We start from the raw sequence: 27,366 nt of genomic DNA on the forward strand, positions 1-27,366 counted from the left end.
GGTTTGGGATGCTCATCCTAAAACACCCCACAAGAGGCCAAAAATGGGGAGGCAGCAATTAAAAACAGTGAATTAAGTATCTGCAAGATAAGCAACACTTAGAGTGTTTAAGATTAGGTATTCCCCAAATCGAGGCACTTTTTTTTCTCGCTTCCCAGATATTTACACTGTTAAAAACATTGGCCATGACAGACACCAACACTGCACTGTAAGAATGGCAGAATTATCAGAGAAGAGCAAAAGCTACGAAACAAACTTACTGAAATGACACCTTTTTTTAATGTTTTTATTCATAACAGTATTACATGGTGTGTTACAGAAATTAATGGAAAATTTCTAAAAATTTGTTGGTTTTTGTTGTTGTTGCTGAATGCATTATACATAGAGTTAAAAATAATGTGTCCGTATATGTTAACAAATGGTCATTATCTGAGGTAAAGTTAAAGTAGGTTTAGAAATGTACTGCAAGAGTCATTTTATCTTTCTCATCTTTATTAAAAAAATATGTGTCAGAATGCAGAAATAAAAATGAATGAAAACCACGAAGTAAACATTTTTGCAAAGAAGGTGCCCAGTACGTTATTAGATGAAAGGTTTCATCAGACACTTGGATGACTACGATCTATCAAAATATCTTTTCATGACAGGTAAAGATCAAGAACCTATGGGGGATGATAACAGGATGGCTGGTGGGATTCCCTGGTTTTTAAATTTAAAGTGACGAATTTAGTGCTAGTGAAGGATGAGGGATTAAACAATTGCACAAGCTGGATATTTTAGTTATCTACAATACTGGTACAGTGCAGAGGTCTTCCAGTCCTCTCAACTCAGCATCTCAACCATGACAAGGACAATCTAATCGTATGACAAGACAATTCAGAATTTGTTTTTATTTATGAGCGTTGGTAAAGGTAAGACAAAGGTCCATGGTGATGGTCCAGCTGTCTCTCATGAGACACTAAAATCCCAGCCTCATTCCCTCGGCACCTATTCGTAAATGATCTGCTTCCTACAAATACGATGTCAACGGATCCTCTGAGACATAAATCTCTTCTTTTTCTTTCAACGTTTTACCCCGTAACTGGAAATGCACTGACGATACTAAACCTCAAATGTCTATGATGAACCAAAATTGTCTTCGCGGTTCCATATGTAGGACAAAACCCAAAAGAGCCACTGAGGAAGAAAGTAGCACCACTGTGCAAATTAGGAAAATACTCTTAAAGAAATGTCCTTCAGAAACGCTTTTACCTCTGCTTTTAATCCTGAAACACTCAATCCGCCAAGTTTTAATTTATCTTCTCCGGTTAGAAAACTTGATCTTTCTTCTGATGGGAAAATAAGACTTGCTACAAAGCTGTTTGCACATGACTAAGGAATAAGCGTCAAATGACCGTGAATGGGGATAAAAGTTCTCTTCTCTGCAGGTTCATTAGGTCTATTCACAGCTAATTTTTCATTCACATACATTCTGTAATGCACATTTCTCTAATTTCTCTAATTCAAAATAAAAGACTGGAATCATGTTGTGAGATTTGGTTGTACATATCAACAATCGCCACCCCAGTTATTCTCTCTTCTAAACCATTTTTAGCTTATAACAGAGATGAAAGAAAGTAAAATATTTAGAACTCCAGGCCTATTTTAATCATGACAAAAATGTAAATCCTAATGTGTCAATTTAAAAACAAAATCCGCACAATAACCCTAAAAACTGATTAATCATTTGATTTCTTTAACCTTTTTTACTTTTTCTATTTTTTTCTTTTTTTCCATTTTTTTTCTTTTTTTCTTCTTTTTTTTTTTTCTTTTTAGTGTTAAACCACTAAATTCAATATACTGTAACTGCATAGGAACATCAGGAAAACACATTTGACCTGTATAACAATTCTCTGTAGGGCAAAAATATATAGATTCTTTATGAAAATCATGTGCTAAACATATGAACCCAAACACTGCACTTTTGCTTCATAAATGTAAAAAAAGGAAGTTTTAATTTTTTTTTGTTCTGTGTGTAAACAGTTTGATGACTTCTATGCAGAGGTTCAAAGGAATGTCAATGAAATGTGATTTCTTGTAAGTGGAGTATGTCCGTGTGATAACGCTAGATCATAAAATCATGTGTTCCCATTAATTTCACTAGTCGCTGACAAGCTGACTTGCTTTTGGCAAATGCACTTGAGCTTCAGCCCATTATCGTAAGCATGTGAAAAAACATATGTGATGTGAGAACCACAAATAGGGTTTGCCACACCTCCCAAGCACTGCAACTTGCTACCTTCTCTACTGTGTAATGGCATTAGTAAAAGAATTTTCATAACATTTATATTTACAAAAAAACTGGCAATTTTCATTCGAACTCCTTAAAGCCATTTCCCCTTAAACATTTAAAGAGTTTAACAGTAAGATTTTTTCAAGTTATAAAATAAAAATCCCATTTGATTTTTCTGATGTACAAAAAGTGATAAAGATGAACAATTTGATCACGGAATCAGTTTGTTATTCCAAAATCCATGCCATCCTTGTCCCATTTGTAAAGTCCGCTTCATCCAAATTCCTAAACCAGAATCATACCAGTATTATTTGGCAAATGATTTTTTTTTTCATCAAAAATGGCACACAGAGAAGAAAACACTTGTCTGCATAGCATTACAGCAGCAAGATATTGAAGAAATAAAAATATTCCTTTTCTGCACTTTGTTTAGAGTTTCCTAGGAAATACTGTCTCTTTCGTCTTTCCTCAGTGGGACTCGATGTCCTTTCTCTACCCACAACATGAGTATTCAAACAGAAAGCAGCATTTCTTCCTCATGATGCGCTAGAACTTAAAGGTCCATTTGGCAACATTTTCAGTCAGGGTGGATAAACAACCGAGTTTTACTCTGTGGTTTCAAGTCAGGAATCATTTCCGCAGGAGGCGTTTTGCTGTTAGATCTGTCACTCATACAAAACTACAGAATAAGAAATTAAAAAAAAAAAAAAAAAAGACACTGCCAGGATTTTTTGTTGTTGTTTAAATATGTCTACGCAGGAAAAAAAAAAACCAAAAAAAGTCAGGATCAGCCTGATGTAAATGATGATGAAAAACATGTCACCGTGACATAAAAAGTGCCGACTTGTGCCCAAAAGGCTGTTGAATGATAATGCCACTGCTACATACAGACTCTGCTTTTTGCTCAAAAGAAAAAGAATGTCTAATACTCAATAAATTTCAGATGCTCATTATTTATATGTGGCAGACAGAAGATAACAAATGTTTAAAAGAAGACTGAGAAGTAAGATTTCCTAGTCTGGATACCCATGACTCGTGAGGACAGGGCTGGACTCGTGGTATGATAAGCAGGGAGAGTTTTTATTTTGTGCTGCCATAGGAATCTGCCATTAGTTGCCAAAAAAAAAAGTCAGGAACACTTGTAGAGCCAGTCCAGGAGGGCAATCATCTCTCCTTGTCAAAATCAATCGGAAAAAAGCATGAGAGCCAAAGGCCTGCCAGGTTGTAGGGTTTCATTTTAGTCTTGGAGCACCACAAGCCTGTAACAATGCTATTTCTTAGGTCTGTTGATCTGGGCGTAGAGAGGTTCTGCTTCCTGGGGATAACAAAAATAAAATAAGCGGAGGTGTCTCCAGACAGTTTTTAGAACATTTTTAGAACATCTGGTTGAGAACAGCAATACCTCGTGAGTCAAAACCCAAAGGAAGCGTTTGTTTTCTCTGCTGCCTTGAGTGATCACGGCACCCCGGTTGAATTGTGAAGAAAATGCGACATTATTTCAGAAAATGAATGCTTACTATCAATTTCCTCTTCCACTATTGGCCGTGCACCGATCCTCAGGAGGTATTGCTGGGCATAGACATATGAAGAAATGAAATGATATTTATATGACTGGATGTTTTGAAGTTTGCAGGCCAGAAATGTAGCTGGCGTAAAACACTGTTACTCGCACCAGGCTGAGACCCCCCCGCCTCCCTCCTCAGCACAACAGAAGATAGCTGTGGGTTTTACACAACTCGCGGAGAAAAACACTTGCAAACAGAAAGCGCTGCTGAAAGCCGAGCTAATGAAGCTGTGATGGGATTTAAAATAACAATATGAGTCGCCTATGAAGAATGAGGAAAGCTAGCTCTGCGCAGTTTGATTAGGAGTCTGTATAACCATTAGTACAACCATTAAAGCCGGGAGGAAAGCATGTCAATTCGCTAACAGATACTTTCTTGGGAATTTCCTGGATGTGGGGGGAAAAAAAGCTGCCATGTTCTTCAGTGTTACTTCATAGCTGACACCCTGCGCTTTCTTAATACTATGTTCATCTTGGCTGCAGTGGGAAGCAAACCATCCATGGACCCTGGAATCCATTCTACTTCATTTCCAGAAACTAATTTATTAAACTAAGAATGACATCTAAAAAAAGAACAAGACAGGCAGAAAGGCTAATTAATGCCATACTGCATTAACTCTCCACAGCTTGATAAATATTCAAATACCATGCCACGACATTGAATTTAACCAAGTTAGAATCGACTCATGTTACAGCAGCATCAGCAGAAGCCGACTTTGAGCAAAAAACCTCCGAAGGCTGGCAAATCGCTGGGCACTGAGGAGCACAGAAATGTCTGGCAGGGGGTGGCATAGGATTTTAATCACTGCTTATAAAAATGATGCTGCTGATGAGAAGAACAGCCCAAAAGGTGGATCCGTAGGGCTATATTTACTCCATGCCCAGGGTACCTTGGCCAGTGGTCCAGGCTGTGCCTCGTCCCAGCTGACTGTGCATCCCGTGTTGAATGAGGAGCAACACAACAAATCCAAAATGTGACCTGTTTCCTCCATGCCAAGAGAAGTTGTCTCTTATTCCTTGAAATGACTACATTTCTGGAGCTTGCAGAGACTCTGCTTCCCCATCTCCTGCCTACATGAAGCCCTGAGTACACTACGAGCATTACGAGAGGATGAGAGAAATCCTTTGGAATGATTAAATAAAGGCTGCTGAAATTATCCCCAGCAAGAAGCAAATATATTTTGTGACCTTGAAAAACCAAAGGTAATCAGAAGAGATGACTGAGAGTAAATAATTGCATTTCACATTCTGCGTGTTAAGTCTACCTATGCCAATTTTCATGTACCACAGACATGAAGCTGGCAGAATGATCTATCACAGCTAGTTCAGAGAAAATCTGTACTAATTAATGTGGGAACCTGACACACACCAGGCCATTCTTCAGGCATTTGCTGAACCTGAGGTGATTGCAAAGGGAAGCGAAAAGGAAGGAGGAGAAGAAAAGGGGAGGGAGGGAGAACACCCCTTTTGAACAAAAGATGTCAGTTTTTCAAATGCCTTTGGGGAAAAAAAGAGCTTTTCAAAATGTCAAGCGTGCTTGTTAGAGCTGTCCTCAAATATCTTTAAGATATGCAGATGCCCTTAAGTAACAGGTGTCCTAAGGTGTCACTGAACTTGACACCCTTGGAAGAGGAGGAGTTGTTCATCAACGGTCATCGGGACTTTTAACAACGACGCATAAGGCAGCCTTTAGAATTAGAAATTTCTTGTATGTGTACCCAACATTTATCTGAACATACACCTCATGTGGCAAAGGTCTAAATTTCTCACTGATTTGAGTAATTTTTCTTCCAGTAGACCAGAGCATTTTGAATGAAAATTGTGGTCTTATGTCTTCCTTTTAGTTGACTTCCCCCTTCAGATGCCTAAACCAGAAATTAATTGCAGTAATTGTGTGCAATCTTCTCAGCCAAAGTTTTTGTCAATGACTTGAGATTTGTTTTCTAATATTATTTTGAGATAATTCAAACAGTGCATCTTGCCTGTAGCCCAACATTGCAAATGGTATCTGTGAAGTATTGATAATGATACTCGAGAGAGCAAAATAGAGCAGGAAGGGACAGAAAAAGGCAAAAGGAGAGTCAAGTGCTGTTGACTTCATGGGTAGCTTCTCTCACAATGCCAGGCAGGGGGGCTTTCACAAGCATTATTTGGAGGGTCTTGGAAGCAGAAATAACCCCCTTTTTTTACATACTCCAAGCAAAAGTCACAGGGAATGTCATTAAAAGGCAGACGAGCCTAACTCTTCTCACAGTATCGGAATCATCTCACCGATGTGTTCTGCTTTTTACTTCTACCACTGTATTAGTAACAGATCCGGAGGGAAGGAAATGAAAGAATGGGTCTTTGTCAGAAAAAAAAGAGAGGAACAAATAAAATAGCATACAAAGCTTCCAATTCACATAAATGCCTTGAATCTTAAAGTGTTTTCCTTTCTATAGGATTCGCCCAGAAGCACTTGTGATGTGCTTTCATCAACCCACAGGGAGAAACCAAGAAGACAACTGGCAGCACCTTTTTGTACTGCTAAATCCTACTCGAAGGCTTCTATCAGCTTTGGCGATAGGCAATTTCTGGCAGATGTTTGAAAAGTAAATGTTTTCCTTTATGTTTGGAAGCTGCTATCAAAGTAGGGTTTGGCTATACTCTCACATACTAATGGGGCTCTTTATGTTGAAGAGTAGCCTCCAAATAACGAGATATTGCAGGAAAAGGATATGAATTCACAGGTCAGGTATCTGACCAAAGTGACAGGTTGCAGTAAGGGACCAGAAATGTCTAAATATACATACTTTAAGTTAGACATCTAAATATTCAAGAAGCTGCAAGTATGGTGTGTAAATGTTGAGTTATGAAGTCTCTCGGAATTAATTGCAAAAACTGCCAAAGAGAAAATGTTCCCTACGTATGCTACATTTACATATTCCAGAGATACTTCATGCTTAAAATCAGTTTCCTCTTCTCATTTTAAGGAACATTTTGCACAATAAACAAGACTGTAGCAAACAGTAAGTATTTCTGGTATAGTACACTACTGCATGAGGTAACAAGGTTGCTAATAGTTTTGAATAACATTATGTAAATACTAGAAGTAAATTTGCATCCAATTTAAAGATATTAACATCTGCTCCCCAGCAGAACTAATCATCGGAGAACATCTCTTGAAAGACTTAGCATCTGCCTGAGCTTGTGTAGGTGCGCTCACTCACAAAACATAACATGGGGCTTGGTTAGGAAGAAACTATTTTTACACTCGCAGTCCTTTTATCATGGCAAGGCACCCTGCTATGTGCAAAGCTTCAGGCAAGATGTACTGAATTGCAGAGGTGAGGCCCGCATAGATTTCTTTGCCCTTTACAATAGATTCTCAGCACCAGTTTTACTCCTGGCTGACTGATCAGAAAGGGCAGGCTCAAATGATCGAGTTTCATGAAATAAGTGTGCTGGAGCACCAGCCAAAATGAGAATCTTGTGCTGGGGATGCAAGTGAAGGGAATGGGAGTGCAATGCGTCTTCTCTATTTATTGCATGCTGACTCAATAAAAGTAAACTTTGCAAGTGGGATTCAAATTAAATATCTTTGGTGATAAGACAGGTAGTTCCTATTGGCCCATTAACAGCCAGTGGCTTATCTTTGGTTATTTTTATTATCGTTAACCTCCATTAGCAGCATAAATATGCTTCCAGTTTGGGAGTATGACTGGAGATCGCCTCTATTTTTAGTATAACCTACCTAGGAATATTTCCTAGTCTCAAATATCCAGTTTAATTATTAAGATTTTAAAAGTCTCTGTCATTTCAGTATCCAGATGGATGCTATAAGTCCATAAAATGAAAAAGCAATGAGAACTACACAGAAAGGTGAACCCTGCTCCATCTTGATCCCGGTATAATAACGAACTGCAGCCAAGAAACACACCTACTACTTCTGGGCCCCTTTTCTAACAAAACAGTAGCCACGCAATTATACTTTCCATCTACGTATCTGTCAATTCTTCTTCATAACTTTTGAACCCGATGGCCAATTTGAAGCAAATTGTTCAGAAGTCTCAAAGATACTAAATTATCACAAGTGCCTTTTTAAAATCAGTTGTTGTGCAGAAGACAGGGAACTTTTAAACGACCTCATTACAGAGAAAGCTAGGAGAGCTCGTCCCCTAATTGAATTGCTGGATTGCCAATCAGCAAGTACATGGCTCTAGACAAGCTACACAGTGTGTTATCTCTTGTTTAGAGGAAGAAGTTGGAGAAATGGAAGGGTACCTGGCTACTTCAAGTGGGCTTGGAGACATTGGAAAAGGCGAGAAACCTGTCTATGAGCTGGTCGCATTAAAATGGATAGATTGAAGGGGATTGTAGCAGCAGACATGAAGGCAAATCTCTAGGATGCCTCTGTTCACAGAGCAGTCTCAATTTCTCTGGTCTTTTCCCTTCAGATTACCTCAGAAATACGATGATCAACAAACAAGCATGAGGCCTGAAATGACAATTTTAGGATTTCTCTGGAATGAAGCAGTACTTCCCAAACTGTGATCCCTTTCCAAACACACAACACTACTTCTTCTCTCTCAGGTTCACAGCCCTGCTCAGTGCTGTGTCTTTAGTTTTAGAATGATAGCTTTAGACCCTACAGTAAGAACAGGTCACCTATAATCATTACGAATTTCTCTTTGGACTCTATTCAGCTCCTGTTGAGCCGGATGAATGATAGTAACAGATCCTGCAAATACCACATTTGGTATTTTGAGGCCATTCGGCATCCTAGTGCGATAGAAAGGGAGCAGAAGGAAGAGAGGGATGCAGAATCAGCTTAATATGCCCTCCTGCGGCTCACCGAGCTCCCAGGTAAGCCAATGCTTTGTCCATAAGTTGCTATTTTCTTTCAACTTCCTAATAACAGCCCAAATAGTTATTAGTCCATCCTGGAGCTGACTAAGATTATTAGGAACATTTATCACTAAGAATGGCACTTGCTCAAAGATGGATGATGGCAGCAGGCCACCAAAGTACCACCAAAAGCTGATAGACAAATATTCTAATGAACTGTTGCTCTCCTGACAGTGCTGATAGCATCATGAAGGGTGTGACATATTTTGAGGGCTTACAATTGTCTGCACACATTTCACAGAACAACTAAACAACTTTTTCAGGAAGATATGCTCTAGCCACAAATGTTTTGAAGGTTTCCTGAGAATCTCTCATGAACGACTGCCAGTGCAAGTCTTGAACTGGGCAGCATATCAATAGAGCTGCATTTGTTCCAGCACTTAAAATGACTTTTACTGCAATAATTGTGGTATCAAATATTCCCTTATTCTCTTTCAGAATTTTTTTGCTAATCTGCCTTCAAGAACAAATTTGTGTGGTCCATATGGAGTTAGACCACATTTGTGATATCCAATCCCAGTATTCAGGCCAAATTTATTCTTTCTACAATCAGGATGCTTTGTTAGGAGATGCTGGCCAACGTAACCACAGGTATCCCAAGAAGCCTGGCATCTGAGGGACAAAGTTTGCTCCTCTCCCTCCCTTTTCTCATCACGCTTGAAGGCTCCCCTTTCTATAGCCTTTGCTAAGCTTTCAGTTGTAGAGCTTCAGGGCTTCCTAGTGTCACGGCATGCTAGACCCATTGCTAAGGCTGAGTTAGCGGTTGAGGCTGAAATACCCCCAAGAACAGAAATATCCACACCAGCAGGGTCTGTACCTAGCACCCTGTAATTCAGGCTGATTGGGTGCACTGATACAAAGAGGATGACCAGGTGAAAAGTCCTCCATTCAAACTTCTTGCTTTAACCCGAAATGTGAATAATAAGAAAGGTTTAACACATTCAGTAGAATCGTAGCTAAATACAGTTCTTTCCTTCTCTCTCATGATAGTTATTCCACACACAGTCTAAAGATAGCAGTAGGGATTATACGTAAGTCAGCTGAAGATGGCAGTCGTCTTATTCAGTGTTCCCCTCACCCCTTTGGGAAAATCACTATTCGTCCTCGACGCCACTCATGAACAAAAGGAAAATACCCGAATACAAATCTTGCTATGAACACCTCTGCAAAGAGTTGATTTTAGTTCATCTGTGAAAGTTAGGTCCGTCTGCTTCTTATCTCCAACCGTAATGGGACAAAAATGTAACGTATCCATAAAATGTCACATTTACCTACTAAGAACCCATAGCTATTTGTAGAAGAGTAACTTGTAAGAACAGCTACCAGTAGGATGAGGATTTTGAGAGCTTAAGCTGAAGATCGCAAGAGGAAGAGAGGAAAAACAGAGAAATGAAGATAGTAACTGAAATATGCTGAATTATTTCTAAATGAGAATACGCAGTATCAGAAGGAATCAAGAAACCAAATTGCTAAGGTATCTTGAAAGATCAGGGTACAAAATACTAGGCAGGTGAGTATTCTGAATACATCAAGATAAGTAAAGATGTTGTATGGACATAGCTGATTTCGTAGAGATACTGGGAACAGATATATTTGAAATTTCGGAACACAATACTGTGTCATGCTCCTGAGAGGTCCATTCATCTGAGTTGTATACTGTGCTGTTCTTGGTGTGAAGAACCATGTTCTAAAGAGCGAAGTAATCTCTCATCTAACACACAAAAGTGGCTTTTATGCAGACTATGATTCTTTTGTACTACATGTTTCTCCACATTAAGTTTCTCTCCAAATGCGGAGCTCAATACACAACACAGTAGTAAGTCCTGAATTGATAATTTTCCATGGAGATTAGACTTTCCGTTGCTCTGATGATACCAGGCTTCAGAATTAGATGGGCTGGTTTTAGCAAGTGGATTTCCTATGGACTGCTGCTGAATGGCACTGCACAGAGGCACAATGATATCAGTGTAACTTGACTGGATAGAGGCTTTCTTTTTGTTCAGCTTCCTGTTCCTGCCTACAGCTTTTAGGAATTACTATAATACGATAATCAGTAACATTATTTAACATTTCCCAGAACCTATTTCTGAGAACTATACATATTTTATCTAAGACTCTACAAGGATTAACAAAAAATATAGAAAAAACATATAGAATCACTGGTAATATACTGTTCTTGTAGCTCCCAGAGACCCTTGACAGGTAAAAGAATGTATTTTACTAAGCGTTATATAAAAGCAGAACAAAAGGAGTCCCTCACTTGACTGCCTTACACGGTAATATGCATTAACAGACTTAAACTACTGTTTCAAGTTAGCTCCAGAAATCCTGGTAGGTAAATGTGTGTGATGCTAGTTTACAAATGATGCTAAGTATCTTTGTGACAGTCAGAAAATTAGAAAGAGATTTTATCATTATTCTCCCCATGATGAATTTCAGAATTACCCTGACTAGGATAAACGACAATAAACAAATGTATATGGGTTTGCAGAGTGTGGGACTCAGATAAAGGTCAAATTCTCTTTCTTGATCTAGGAAAGAACTCTTGAAATGGTCTGAAGCCGGGACAGCCAGCTATGTCAAGTGCTGGCCGAGGTCAGGCAAAGGCAAAGCCAAATTACTATGTGGCACCATCAATCTGCAGAAGCAGTTCTTGCTGGAGTATAATAACTAATGGATGCTCCTGCTAGAAGCTCATCCCAGCTTGACTCTATCCTTACACTGTCATTTTTAGACTCAGTGAGACACAAACCTTAATGATACTTTTGCTTTAGCCCCCAAGAGCTGAGCAGTACATTGGTGAAGCTAAAGAAGGGGGAGATGCCTTCTCACAGCACCACATATTATTAAGAGATAATCTTATTATTCCCAAGTGGATCAAAGCTAAGTTACTCTAAGAGTTTTTTAACCATATTTAACGTACAAAGTAAACTGACTCCTAATGAAACACTATTAATTTTGAGTTAAAACCAAATTACTTTGGCTCAGGGTGGATAAGTCACTGGTAAACACAGTGCAATTTCTGTACAAAAATAAAAAGGGTTCTACCATTGTTATGGATTTGCTCCAGGAGCTCTGTGCTGAAGCACAGAAGCAGTATCAGATCACGTGTTTGGGTAATACGAAACATGAATGGCAGACAGGGAGAAGAGAAAGAAACATATCCTTCAAATAGTAACACTAGAGAGTGTTTGGATGGAATAACAATGCTCAGCACTCATAAAGCTTTGTAGCTTTACTGTCTTTCTGGTAAAACATATATACTGTATTGAAACAAATCACAGAACATTCACTGGCAGCCACATTTTCTAACGTGTTCTGTAACACAAAAGAAGAAAAGATCATCTTTCCCGTCTGTCTGGATTTAAATGACTTACATTTGATGAATAATTTTTAAAACATCAGTATACCAATGGTAATATGAATGATCATAATTTTCAGATGTTTTTAATTTGCAATTGGAGATAAAAATACACAAACCCATTTCAATATTTTTTACATGCAGATAATAAATGTGCTGCTTCTACTGATTATCGCATTGATTTAGGGTAGAGGTGTTCATGTATCATTACATAATTTTATTTAATGTTTGTTACATCTATGGGTAAGACGTCTTATTCCATTTAATATGTTACATCTGACTAAAGGTCAGAGTGGATTTGGTAAAAAAAAAAATGTTCTGCCTAATACATTGTTAGTAATGGCTCAGTTTCCCTATTTCCCCTTAGAATTTGAACACAAAGTAAAAAAAGTCTACATTTCTTTAAAGCATGCAGGCAGCCAAAACACACATATTTGCATAAGCTGCAACACTTAGTGAATGGCAAAAGCCATGCAAACCACTGAGCATGAGGAATACACTGTGGATAATGGAGAGGAAAAAAACGGAAGAGATGGAAAGGAAAAATAAACCATGCATCCATGAAAGCAATGGTAGGCACTGGTGGAAGAATAAGTGAGCACCTCAAGGTGTAGAGAAAAAAAGGACAGATACCTACCCCAACCTGCGCTATCTAGCTACCGACCTGTGGACTTATAGTATCACCAGTTGGCTCACCAAATGGATCACTGTTGGATGAGGCCTGAGACCCATCAGGCTAGAATACAAGAACATAACACCTTTTTTTCTCAACAATAGAAAGTGAAAAGTCAACATGAGGTTATTTTCATGCTGTGGGCATAACAAGTACATCCTATCTCATGAAAACCAGAAAGTGAGACCTCACCGCTGATAGTTCTCAAAAGCCATAATGGTTTGCTATAGCTGATGCAGGCAGGAAAGGACCTCACCAGTACCTGCTGGAGCCCATGCAGGAGCTGCCACAGACTTCAGAATGTTCTGGCTCAGACAAACCAGAACGGCAAAAGGGCCTGAAAGCCAATGAAACTATGTGAATCAGAGAGAGTCCAAGCTTGCGTTATTTTGTACCGTTGGGTCCTTTTTTTGTACAGACTCCCTCTTGCCTTTGGCTCACTTGGGCTCTTATCCGCCTAAGGTACCTTGTGATTTAAAGTCATTGCTTGGGTAACATTTCTTGCTTTGGTCCACTGAGTCTAAGGCAAAGAAATCACATACTGAGGGCCAGAACATTGAGGAATGTAACTAGGCAAGCCACTGGGATGCAAGAATGTGCAAGACAACATCAACCATCATCTTTTAACACACAAACTCTCACATCTCTTTCTGCAGCCTCAGCATGTATGTTGTTTTACCTCGGACTTCGTTACCATCAATAAGTGAACGCTGGTACGCTAAAAAGGACACTGCATACAACTAACATATATAACCTTACATATGAACTCTGAGTTTGGTTCCTTGTATGCAATATTAGTGCATATCAACAGAAATGTCATGCTACTAGCTATCAAAACCAAAGCGGGAAGTGAATTCTGCCTACAGCTCCCCCTTAAATACCACCCAGCCCTATTAGAATAGTTACTTCTGACACTACTAAACAACATTTAAGCAACTTCTGCCTTTTCTAGCTAAGAAAAATTTAGAAACCTTGTTGCTACTCACAGCCTCTTGCTCCTCACTTTTGCTTGGGCTTTCAAACCCCTCTTCAAAGAGGTCATCTGCAGCAGGATCACTGGTATGAGATGCTGATGATTTTGATGGAGAACTCTGTCTGGGTGCAGGGGTTGGAGCTAAACAAAGATTAAGGTAACAGTAACAGAATATTTGTCTGTTAATTTGTTCACAAAGACACAGCAGCACAAAATTTGCTCATGCTTTAGAGCCCTCAACTTCTATTACCCCTGAAAATTATTTCCTGATGTGGAGCTGTAAGAGGTAAATTTGAACACAGTAGTCATCATCAATTCCATATATTTGATTTCACTCAGCAGTTTCCAAATTAAGTTTGGCTGCATCTGGCATATGTCTTTAGGAACCAGGGAGACGCCACTACATTAGATTAAGAATGCATGAGTCGCCTGCCCTATGGCGGGTAAGCGAAGCAGAAGGTCTCCGGCTGGCCCCTGGTAAATCTGTCTCATGAATTCCTCTTTTCAGCAATCTGCAAATTCCCCCATCTCCATGCTACGAACATGATAAACTTATTTTACAGCTCTTCAGTGAATTTCCCCACATGTCCAATACATCAAGCTATTAAAATAAATACCCCTCCCTTAATTTCTGCAAAGTATGGCTTGAATGGGACATAAGTGAAACCACTTGTAAGGGTGAATGTTGTGGGCATTTTCCAACCAGCTTGCCTGTCCCTAGCACAGAACATATATTATTGTCTTCTTAGAAATTAAATTTCAGACTGCAGCTATCGGGGCTGTTGATTTCAATGGTCTCTGAAATTCCTCTCTGATAGTTTTCTTTATGGCTGGAACACATTTAATAAGCTAGACCATGCATGAAGGTTCTCAGTCCGTATCTGTGTTGCAATTTACTGTATGAAAAAAAAGAAAGAAATGCTTTGAGGAGCAGTCACGTCTGAGGAAAGGTATGGATGAAAGCATATGAATACTCACGTGAATTTGTAGATGGTGTCGTGGAAGTCACAGGAGTCAAATTTAACTGGGAGATGTCAAAGTCATCACAATCATCTGCTTCCTGTGCCATCCCAACTTTGTTAAAGTAACTTGAGAAGGCCTCTGAGGTACAACTGAGGGAAGGCTGATCTGGTTTTCTTGATGGCACTGGTGGAGGCTGAGCCATCTGGAAATCTTTAAACATTTCTTTTCCCATTTTCTGTCTGGGCCTGTCTGTCTGTGGACTCGATCTATTGGAATCACTTGTGGGTGGAACAGTAGCTATAGGAGCGATGGTACCTTGAAACATGGCTGCTTGTAAAGGCAAAACAGTTTGTGTTGGCATGAAGGCAGTTGGTTGGAACTGACCAGCTACAGATGGCCACGGTTGCTGAGTAGGAGGAAAAATACCGGGTTGGCCCCACGCTATCGGCTGTCCTCCCTGCATCACCTGAGCAACTGGAGGCTGAGCACCCATGGCCAACTGCTGTTGAACAAGTGGTTGCTGTCCCCAGAACGAGGGCAGAACAGCTCCCATGGCAACATAACCTTCAAAGAATAAAGAGAGCAGAGGAAAAAAAAACCATGAAAGATTTTAGCACTACTGTCAAGAGCATGCAGAAAAACCTACACAACAAATCAGAAACATGCAGGCTACATTAGGGAGCCCAGAGCTTCAGCACACTTAAAAAGAAAACTGAAAGACATGGTTGAATTCACATCACTGAACAAATACTTGTACACAAGAACACGGGTTGGTAGACTGGTAATAATCCTTCCCCTCATCTGAACAAAAAAGCTCTTCTCTTCTTCCTCAGTGAGTACCGCCATGGGTCTGTGAAGACCTGCCTGCATGGACCTGGTCGGCAGCTGGCCACCTGGCAGCCCCCTTCCCTGGTGCTCTGGCAAAGCACAGCCAGGATCAGTTTGGCTGAACCACTTACCAGAACCACAGCAGCTCCTAAAACACTTCCTAAACTCTCCCCCTTGCAGCACAACCCTGCTCCTCACCGCTGAGTTCTGCAGGCTCTTCTTACCACCCTGACTACCCCATCCTCCGCCTTTCACCTCTGCCCGTCCTGCTCCTCTCGGGGCAAGGATCTCTGGAACTGAACATGATGCACCGGGTCAGGCTGGGATGGAGTTCATCTTTTCAGAGCAGCCCATACGTTGCTAAAAAATGAGCAGCCAGAACAAGCAGAGGGGAGGAAGAGGATGGCCAGGACTCCCGCCCCTCTGCGTAGCTTTACCACAGTTCCTCATCCTTTTCACTTTTATTCTTTGTTGGGGAGAGTGACCCACCAACACCAGCCAACTCCTGCCAATGGCACAGCTACAAAACTGGTTCGAAGTTATAGAGAAGCACCTTTATATGTGTTAGATGACAGCTCAAGGGCCCTCTAATGTGTGACCTTCTTGCAGGACAAAGACTCTGTGCCATCTCTTCTGACAGTTACAGTTCAAACCGTTGGGACTCCGAAGAGCAAAGCAAGTGTCTCAAATTGTATCATAAAAAGACAGAGCCCAGATGAATTCAGATTGCTCCCCCCCACATTTGGTTACATACCTAATAACAACAAACTGCTTCAGGTATTATGCTAGCATAATTGTTGGGGAGGAAATTAAAGATTAAAACTAAAATTATAATTGCTTCCCCTCAGACCTGAAGCTTCCTTTCCAGCTACCAAGAGTTTGGAATTATATGATGCTTTGTTATTTACAATGAAAAAAAAAATCTGAAACTAAAGCTACTGTAAAAAATGTTACAAATTAAACCATGTAGTACAATTATGTTCCACTGATAGAAGTATTATGGCTTACAGATATACTGTTTCACATTTAAATTAATGATTTACTGCTAATACATTACAATACACAACCTTTCTTAATACTGTCGTAGCTTTAAAACTGTTGTTTCTAACCTGAGTATTTTTCTGAGTCCTCCTGTACCTTTTCCTCTTTGCTTTATTTCTAGGTTGCAAAATCATGAAAGGAAAAGCCCCAATAAAATAAAATAAAAACCAGACACTTTGAAAGACCAAATTAATGAGTGGTGAAAGGAACAGTAACTCAGATACATATCTATTTCAATAGATGGCTATGATGGATTCTCCAGATGTCCTTTTATCTTGCCCCCACTGTAACCTCATCCAAGCAGCAAGGGTTTTCATCTGACATTATCCCCAAACACTTCACCATCAGTGTAACCTTTCTGAGATGCAGTGGCTAATTTGATGCTGCAACGCAGCCCATCAGAGGAGTTAACCAGTTAGAAAGTCACTGTTGAATGATTCAAGGCACTCCTCCTCCTTTTTTTTTCCTAAGTGGAGCTGAGAGTGCTGCTCTTGCAGTGCTCCAAGTATCCAAGGGAGGGATCAGCAGTCACAACCACATGCCTTGCATGTCTGTGCAGAATGCTACACCGCTTTTGAATTTTGAGCACTTTGAGAAACACAGAAAAGTCTAAAGGAAATACCAGGATTTGACTAAGTGGAATACCTTTGAAATGCAATCAAATTCTCTGTCTCATTCTGTCTTTATTAGAGACAGCACAGGATATTCACTGCTACCGCAAAAAAAAGCAAAGCTAAACTAAATGCTTTTTTCTCTCTCGCTACTGTACCTAGAAGGTATGTTATCCAGATGGCTCTGGATTCAACTATGGTTGAACTCCCAGTGACTCTTTTGGCTTTTGTTTTAAAAAGTGTGGGTAAATTCAAAATAATGTACTCCCTTGCTTGCTAAAGACTTGTTTTGCCTTGCCCTGCGGCACTGTCCTCAAAATCCTTCCTCACTTCCACTCTACTAAATTAACGCCCTGAGTACTGAAATGCAAACCAGAGCTGAGAACTGATCACCAAATTTGAGTTGAGCCTGTATTCCCAGTAGTTTTCTTACCTGAGGGTACGGCAGCAGTGCTGAAAGGTACAGAACCAAACATGTCTGTACTAGCAGGGAGTGACTGGGATGAAGATGGGATAAAGGCATCACCTGGAGTAGCAGGAGTCTGCAAGAAGACAGGAATGAAATACAATGATGACATAACAGCTGCAGCTTCTGCAGCACATACTTTGCTGTCACATCATCCATAACTCTAAAAATACAGGTTTGGATGGAAGAAAGAGAAAGAAAAAAAGAACAGAAAGATGTAGAAGGAAAGAAGCAACAGAAAAAGGAGTATTAGAATTTGCTGGAGACAGGAGAAAAAGAAAGAAAATGAGAGACTTTGTACCAGAGGGAAAAATTAAAATGAAATTTGCCTGGGATACATCACATGCAAAATATTGACATAATTTCTTCAGAACATACAGACTTGTGGTTCTAGCTGTTAGGTGACAACCAGTAGAGGCAAGTGACCAAGGCATTAACGTAAGAAATAGTAAAGGCAAATGAAGTTATCTGCAGGATTTATAGAAAAGTGAATAAATATTGTTTCCAGTTAACCAACAGGACCAGAACCATAGGTCTACATTAAAGGAGAAACCCAATCCAATTGAGCAAGCTAAGGATGAGGAGACAGGACTTGGAACATCTAGTCCCAGACATGTTCCAGAATACCTTGGAGATCTGAGGCTCCTGACTTCAGAGCGCCTCAATTTTCTCAGTATGTTCATACTCCCCTACAGCTTAAGGTAAGGTTCAAAAACTTTATAGGAAAATGATTTGTGTTTTCATTTTATGATGCAGAAAAGCATGTTGAGACAATTTTCTTTGCCCTCAAAAGACATTCAGCCCCCTCTCTCTTTACTGCTTTGTATTCCTTCCTTTAACAGCAGTTCTGGGATACGTGCTTGGTGGAACCAAAGAGACATGATATATAAGGCTGTAACTGGATCTTCCTGCAGTGCAGTGGAGAGACAGAGTGCAGTGAAGCATGCACCTCTGATAAACACCAGGGAAGGAGATCTGCAGTTCAGGTTATATCTTATGTGACACTTAGCCCTATATCAGAAAAATAAAAATTGAAGATATTTTTGCACATCATCATGAAGCAGTGACTCCACATTCAATTTGCTTCACTTTTATTTTCTTGCAACATAAAAACTACTTTGAAATCCTCCCTACTGGAATGGCTGATGACCCGAACTGTAAACGTGCTCAATAAATGTGCTGAAAATAGCATGTAGAAAAATGCACGGCTCAGTTTCCCTGGGTACTCACTGGGGGAGAGGTTACATCAGGAGGAGTGGACATGTCCCCAAAAAGCTCTAGTTGGGTAACAGCCTGTAAAGAAAAAAAAAAAAAAAATTTCATTTATCTTTTGAGGAGAAGAAACTGTGAGTTAACTAGTTATGACTTGTAAAGTTAACTAGTAACAGCTAGCAATATAAATCCCCCAAAAGCCACGTAGGCTTCAAATGTCAAGTCCCATATGGCAGAATTACATGGGTTCAAGCTGTGGGATTTTGATATTGCTGATGGACCCAAATAGCCAGCAGCTGACCCTATAAAATGATTCTGTAGGTAATTCTCCACCATAAAAAAATGAATAAAGTGTGAAAAAACTATCCAGAATGGGACTGGATGCATTACTGCTCTGCTCTTAACATCGGTGAGCACCAAGCACGATTTATGGCCAGTCCTTTTCCCTGGCTCCTTTTCTAAACCCACATTTCAAGGTCTTAAAACACGGCAGCAGACTGTGGAAGTGACAGAAGGATACAGAAGGGAAGGGCTTTTAAAGTGCTGCCTGATTTCCCCTTGCCCATGGGACAGGTGTGACCTGGATAAGTGGACTTGAAGGAGGATGCACAACTGGGTTATTTTAAGGTTGTAGCTCTACATTTAACTCATGCTAGAAATGTCTTCTCAGGGCATCCTTCAGTTTGATCTCAAAATAGGTCACCCATACAGGTCTCACTCAACTGGACCAGAAGAGAAAAAGCACTTTCATAATAAGGAGCACCTTGAGTGGCTGCATAATCAAAGCTCCTTCACATGTTCTGGAGTAAAACTACTTTCTTCCACCCATCTGCATCTGCAACTCAGTTCAGCTGAGTCCAGGGATGGTAAAGCATGGATCCCTTATAGCTCTGCAGGAAACCTAAAACCCATCTACCATCCTTAGCAGGGTGGCTATTCTAGGAAGCTTTGATGGGAACTCAAGAACTACTCCTTCTCTACTACCTTTCTTCCACTTACTGGCTTCCTTGTGCCCTGTATCATACTCAATCATACCCTCACACGTGGGAAGCCACAATTCTCATTATGAATGAGATTTAATGCAAGTCTTAATTCAGTTCATTGAATCTCCTCTCCAGCTTAGGCACATAAACTTTGCAGCCTCCTACAACATATGTAGGTTTGGAATTCAGTTGAGTCTTGACCTGCAAAGGCAGCCACGTAGCGCTTTGGACACTAACCACACTGGCTGGGGTCAATCTTTACAACCTACCAAAGGAGCAAGATCACCCTAAGATTTTTTTCCCGCCCTCAACCTTCTATTATAAATGCTCCTTCAAGAAATAAGACTATCATTCAGAATATAATAATTTCAAAGGTTTATACATTTTTGCAATCCAATCTCTATTCCCATATACAAAAGCAACGCTGCAATCACTTAAACCTGGAATTTGTCTAGCAGCTTGGATGATTCTCAGCTTTATGTCTAACGATGTACCCAGGGATAAATTACTTCACATTTCCTCACATCACGTCATATACTAAATAGATCACATTGCTTTAGTGCTATGACAATATATTTTCTTCTTATAGGCTTATATAACCCTCTAAGTATCTACGTGCAAATGGAAGAAGGAAGAAAGGGAATCCATGTTTTCTTCAGGGTACACCGATTCTAGTGTATATTACTAAAATACTGCTAGAAGTAGCTTCTGCAAAAAAAAGCCCGTTTGTCACTTCTGCAGTATGTGCAAACACACTAGGCAAGCATTGTTAAAATGCCCAGAAAAGTTGGAATAATGACAACAGCAGCGCTCACTTGGAAATCACTTCAAGCCTCCTGCAGGCACTACTGACTCAAGAGATGCCAGGTGACACTGAATCATGGAAAGAGCCACTTTCTTCTCATCTCTCCAAATTGCTTGTTCAGCACCACCCCTAAATCTGCCCTTTGCCTGCATCACTGGTGAGTTTTTCACTGTTGGTTCCTCTCTGGCTTGCCAAGAAATAGCTTGTGTCCTTTCGAGGAGGCCACGAGCAAAGGCTCCTCCACTGCTTCCATCCCAGGTGAGGAGGCAGGAGAGCAAGCCAGAGGGGATGTGAAAGGGCAGGGCACACATGGTTACACAGACTAAGAGGAAGAGTCTGTAAAGTTATACATTTCTTGTGGGAAAAATATTATACATTTCATATCAATACTGAAAATTGATAGTGAGTATACTTTTGAACTCAGGATTATATGGTATGTATTTGAAAGGTGGCAACTCAGATCTCTATGCCTCAATACCCTTGTAAAATGGGAATAATACTACTTTTCAGAGTGCTTCAAGGTGATGGATCTTTGGAAACTCTTCACAGATATAATTCTGTAAAAGCTCTTCAGAGGAAGTCTGCAGATGGATTTCTAAACAGGCAGCTGGAGAGAGTGATAGGGAAGCCGACTCCACTATTTGTTGTAGCAAACCCTCATTCACAATATTCCCCAAGAAAAAGCGATATATTTACAGGGGAGTTACTTCTTACAGAATAGCAACCTTATATGCAACAAGAACTACAGAACTACGTCAGAGAATGTAAACAGAAATTTAGTGGGAACACAACTTCCTCGTTTACTTACTAGAGACAGCTTTAAACAGCAACACTTGGAGGTGGGATTTTAAAGTCCCAAATGGTTCAGATCCGGATTCTGGATCTAGCTTTTTCCTACAAGCCAATTCTCAGCCTGAATAAATGAATGCATCTTCTCTGACATAGACGTAGTTTTACCCACTCGCAGCATGTGAGATTCTGGACACCAAACAGTTATCTTTTATTTTTGTGATTTCACTGTCACTACAGAACTGATTTCACCCATTATGCTTTTTTAAATTATTCACATCTGATATTAGCTACGTTCCAGTGAAGTTAATCCCAAGCCGAACATTTTGAAATTGCACTATTCCTATAGATGATTTCATCTATATTTCCTTAAAACATTTTTAGTGTCACAACCTTACCTGAGTGACTGAAACAAGATTTTCATCAATGTCCAGCAATAAGTTTCCATTCTGCAGCTGTAAAGCATGATTTATGAAATGAAATGAATGATTTATGAAAATGACATGAATTTCTGAGCAGGAAAATGATAACCTCCATAATTATTGACTTCAGTATTGAAATGAAAACCTTTTCCATCTTGCAGCGAGCACAGATATGAAATCATGCAGTCAAAACAGCGAGTCTAAATGCTGCTGGGATGTGGGGCAAACATACACTTTATTCGTGCTAAATCTCATCTTCTGGTGTATAAGGCAATTTTGCCGCTTGCATCATAACTACTTATTTTCCCAGATATTTATTAATTCAGCAATAAGCATACCCAGTGAGCTCTGATCCTGCTTACATTAATGAAACTTTTCATTGGCTTGGTGAAAGGTCGGTCTTAACATCCTCAGAGGAAAAGAAAAATTGAGTTTTGGACAACAAAAGCTCTAAAAGCAAGTATTTGCAGAAAAACACAGCTTCCTCTTAACTAGGAGAACTATAACATCAATGTAAACATATTTGAGTATTATCTTTCCATAGTAATTTTCAAAATTACTCACATAAGTCAATTCAAATTATACTTAAATCCATAGTTTGTGTGTGTGTAAATATATGTGGGAGTATACTGCCCACACATGCATACATATCTATATCCACCTACATATTTAACACAAATTATCACTGTAGTGTCCTCAGAATGCTAAATTTCAGATACCATTTATTGCAGCGTTAGAGACTTTATTTCTTAAGAAACAAACATACCAGCAAGTTATCAACAATCAAATCTTAGATGACTGAGAAGCTTCATACAAGTTACCAGCCAGTAATCCCATGCCAACTTAAAACAAAGAAGTTTAAAAATCTCAGAAACAGCCTAGAATGCTTTTTTCTCCCCTCATCTCATCACAGACCTGAAGAAAAAAAAAAAAAAAAAAAGACTGGCAAAAGGCAAAGCTAAAGGAAGAAAATGGCATCGTGCACAACCAGGAAAGGACTCAGTCCTGCACCTTCTTGGCGCTGACAGCACGTTCCCCCAGCCCCAGGTAAGGAAAGTGTGAAAAAAGCTGTGTCCGTTTATTCAAAGACCTTGAAAATATTCTTAACATGAAACCAGAAGGGCTTACACCTTCAGGAGGGCCCAGTTTTGGCCAGTAGTTAATCACTTTTTGTTCTGCCAGCCCCCTCGTTTAACCCCCCCCATCCTCCAGCATCCAGGGATGCAGCTCGCGTCGCTCTGATCCTGCCCCCAGCCACACCGATCGCGCTGTGAAACCAGCTGAGAAATAACCGTGTCTCAGCACAGAGGAAACATGTGCGCGGCGTTCAACAGACCATTAGAAATTCCCACCTGTGCTACAGCGGGACCTCGCAGAAAACATTTACCCAACATGTCACGGCACATCCCCAAGTGCCCAATTATCATGTAGCACTTGAGCTGCGTCTTCCATTAGCTCGTGTTCTGCATCACACGCTGGTGAGGAGACACTTCCTAAGGGTGAAATATCCCTGTCTGTTAGAGCATGGAACAGCCTGCAATGGCGACTGTGCCGAGGCTGCAAGACGGCTACCGAGGGCAGAATTTGGCCCTTCGAGCCTTCCTCTGGTTCAGCCTTTTGATACAAAGCACTTAACCTTCGCAATTTAAGTCAACAATCCTCTCCTTCCTTCCCCGGTGCATGATAGAGAATAACCAGAAGCCTGGCAAGATGCTCCAGTCCTTGATCTTTCTCTAGGATTGCTGTGTGTGGATTTCTCCACAGAGTGATGTAAAAGCTCGCTTTAATTATTCAAAAATGCATCTCCTTGAATATGAAAACACCCCTACAGCTTAGTCAACCAGGAACACACCAGTCACTTGCGACCAGCCGTGCAGACCGAGGCGGAGGAAAGAGTATTAATCCTTGTATCGCGGTGACATTAAACCTATAATGAAAGCTCCATCTTTCTATACAGGCATGTGAGACATATTGTAAATCTTTTAAACATGAAATATGTAAATCTGGCTTCTTAAAGCAGCAGCAAGCTTTTTAAACCACTCCAGCCAGTAATGAAATTCCTCGTGGTACTTCTCACTATTCACTAAAGAGAAACACATTATCTAAGAGCTGGAGAAAAACCAAGAGCACAGAAGCAATGATAAGAGATAAATAAACTGCAGCTTTCATAAACCTGAAGCAAAAAAGATGCACCTCCACTACAGTATTCCCTCTGATAGCCAAGTACTCTGAAAAACATCTTTTCTAAGCAACGCAAAAGTTCAGATTTGAAAAGGGAAATCTAAGACAGGCCTCTTGCACTCATTGGGGTGTGAAGCACCTTACTTTTTTCACTCCTATAGACATATCAAGCCAGAATATTCAACTGCTGTTACTCAGTCTGGTTTTAACAACAGCAAAGGATCTACACTGACTTATAGCATGAGAAAACCTGCTTAATATTGCTTTTGCAAACAAGATGATAACAGTAGCGTCTTACAAAACATGGTTCTGAAATCTCAGAGAATGAAGCAAAGATGGTGTTTAAAAAGCATGAAAAAAATATGCAGTAATTAACTTGTACTCTGATTCAGAGCTCAGCAAGTAAAAAAGAGTATGAAGCATACTAAATATAGCAAATAACCAGCAATTAGTAATTAACCTTTGAGCTGGGTATTAGCTATTCAAATCTTTTAAGACAGCAGAGGGATTTAAACTTGGTTTCCTGCATTCAGGGTAAGTGCCGTACCACTCGGCCCAGTAGACAAAAGAGGGATCACCCAACTGTGCTGCCTCTCTGCATTTCCAATTCCCTTTTTCTAACACGTATTTTACACTGGAAGTCTAATGACAAGTCAAACGGTTAGTCAAACTAAAGATTTTTCCTTTTATTTTAGTTGAAAACGTAAATATTTTGGCTACGTCAAATATTTTTTCTGATGGTTCAAATCATTATTTTAGTTAAGCAAACCTCCAGTTATTTGCACAGCCTTATACAACAAGTGTTGATACTACTATGAGCTCCAGGAGCTGCAAGCAGCTTGCTAATTAACTACAATTCATTCTAAAAAACAATTAGAACTATAACAAAGGAGTGTGTCAGAATCATGACTAAACTGATCATCAGTCAACCCACGTCTAGTAAGTTGAGACACACTAAAAACATCCAACAGACATATTGTTTTCCTGTAAAACTACTGTTGGATTAATGAAGTAGCATGATACTCAACAAAGAATTGCTCAATTACTTCCTAATTAAAGAGAATACACTGAAGAATATGTGTGTGAAGAAAAAATTGGCAATGCTTTTGCAATCTTCAGCCTCCTCCAGATCCTAAAGATCCTCGAATGCCGTAACCTTGCCCAGTTACAGAGGTAATGGCAGCCACGACGTTACCATTAACCCAGATTTACACAGGTAGAGCTGAGCACAACCTTTTAGTTGTAAGGCTGCTGTGAAAATGTAGGGTGATTCCCACTGGGTACAAGTCACATCAGCAACATGGGCTGCCATAAAACCACACTGATTGATTTTTATCCAAAATGTATGCATTTGGGCATCCTTCACTTACACAGGGTTCAAATCCAGTGCTCGGAATCCCATGGGACACGGGAACCCTCCTGTTTAAAGTTTCTCTTTTCAGTTTCATAGGGTAACTCTTACTTGTCAGGAGCACTCTTCTTCAGGTAATTCTCCTCTGTATTTTTATTTGAAGTAATAAACCCAAGTACGGACTTTGGTATGATGTACCCAACTACAGGGTAGCCTCAAGCTTTATTGCATTCACCAACTGTCCAGTCTCCTTTGCTTCACTGGAAAGCGCTGGATGTGCTAGTTAAAAATGCTGTTAGTCAACCTTGTGCAGCTAAAGAGGTGGGATGGTTAAAGATAATTGACTTAATAGATTATTGAGGAGTGTTTGAGTGAATTGCTTCACTGTTGCTCGATAGCTTCCTTTAAATTAAGGATCTCTTCATATGATCAAAACATACACTTACTCATTTGTTTATTTTCTCTTCATTTGAAGGGAACTTAATTCTGAATTCCCTGTGTACTTTACGTATTTACTCTTATAGGAAATGGTATTTAAAATGCTTCAATTACCACTTTTCTCTGACAGACTCTAATAAATCAAGAGTCCAAAAGAGCGACTCTAGCTTAAAGCGAGACCCATGCTGCTTCCAGACAACACAACACCCACGATAATTAAACTTCCCAGAGCACAGAGGATGCTGGTGCAAAGGTCCCAGCCACATGCTCACCTCCTCCATATCTTCTCTGGACCCCATGTGGTGGGTTCAGAGAGCGTGGTACGCACCACGGTATACACCGGTCACATCACGCATATTTAAAAGAAATGCTGCAAGTCCAGAAATATCACTATGTCGTTGAACTAAACACTGAGGCTTTCAAAATGTTGACAAAAGCTACAAAAGCTGTTGTAATTTACATTTACTATGGAGCAACAGGCCCTGACATCTGTCTTCTAGAAACACAAGCCTGGCTTTAGATTTAGGTACCTTTACGAATATGTGCAATTTATTGCATAGGCTGATGCAATGCAAAGATACTAAAATGAAACATGTTTTTCCATTCAACAGAAAACTGGAAACAAAGGGGTAGAGCAAAACATTTCAGCCGATACAGTGGCAAAAGCCAGCCTACACCAAATTTCATTTCAGCATGAGGAAGCGTGTCTGAGCAGGAAAATCAGGGACCAAGGACAAGCTGCTGGCTGGTTCAGTGTCAGGGTCAGCCTCGGCCAGGTTTGCGCATCCAGAGTTATTGCCAGGCACGTTCACTGGCATCAGTGGCATTTCTGGCCTAAAGATCTACTTCTGAAAGTAACGCACCTTTTGTGCCCAGTGTGTAGCTCCACCGGTTCTCCCTGGGGAAAATGGGAATGAGGACAGTGGCACAGGACACAGCAAGAGCTCCGATGGGGAAAGATGAACTCTTTAATGTCAGGGGACTACGGCACCGCCCGGGTGGCACAGTGCAGCCAGCCGTGGTGACACGGGACGGCTTTCCTTAACTGCAGATTGGAAAGACAAGTGATGGCGAGAATCCAAACTTCCACGTGGGAGCAAAACTCCACTTCTAGACTGTGACAGCGGAGACAGCTTTGGATGCTTGCAGGGAATAAACTTAACAATGGAAGGGAATTAGAAAGAACCCCAAATTTACTGTTTTAAAATACTTGCAAGGCACAGTTATACAGGTCTATCAAATGCTTTTCAAAATGACAGGTGACTGGAGCTATAACCAAGCTTGAGAAACAAGTTATTTCCATCTTCATTTTTGAATACTGCATCATCACGGTATTTTCCAAACCTTGAAATCTCCTCAGTTTCAGCAACCAAAAAACCAAGACCCGTGTACTTCTGTACATAACGCATTGAATGAATCTGCAAAAATTTACAACAGCTTCTCCCCAAACTGATGCAAAATTCATGCACTTTCCCCAGAACTGTATTCCCTTTAATTTGTAAATAAACACCAAATTGTGCAACTGCTATCATTTAATGCATACAGT

General features: G+C 40.1%; 1 protein-coding gene across 1 annotated transcript in view; it reads right to left on the minus strand.

Annotated features, from left to right (window-relative positions):
- Positions 1 to 294: 294 nt before the first annotated feature.
- Positions 295 to 27,366, minus strand: part of DAB1 (DAB adaptor protein 1) — a 164,945-nt gene continuing 137,873 nt past the window's right edge. Inside the window, exons 10-16 of the mRNA XM_075037198.1 lie at positions 21,827 to 21,883; positions 18,870 to 18,932; positions 17,607 to 17,715; positions 14,709 to 15,257; positions 13,744 to 13,871; positions 12,722 to 12,820; positions 295 to 3,587 (exon numbers count right to left, since the gene is read on the minus strand). Coding sequence (XP_074893299.1) covers positions 12,737 to 12,820; positions 13,744 to 13,871; positions 14,709 to 15,257; positions 17,607 to 17,715; positions 18,870 to 18,932; positions 21,827 to 21,883 — 990 coding nt within the window. The 3' untranslated portion in view covers positions 295 to 3,587; positions 12,722 to 12,736. The remainder of the gene's footprint in view (positions 3,588 to 12,721; positions 12,821 to 13,743; positions 13,872 to 14,708; positions 15,258 to 17,606; positions 17,716 to 18,869; positions 18,933 to 21,826; positions 21,884 to 27,366) is intronic.

Source organism: Buteo buteo, chromosome 10 (assembly GCF_964188355.1).
Source record: "Buteo buteo chromosome 10, bButBut1.hap1.1, whole genome shotgun sequence".
Taxonomy (NCBI): Eukaryota; Metazoa; Chordata; class Aves; order Accipitriformes; family Accipitridae; genus Buteo; species Buteo buteo.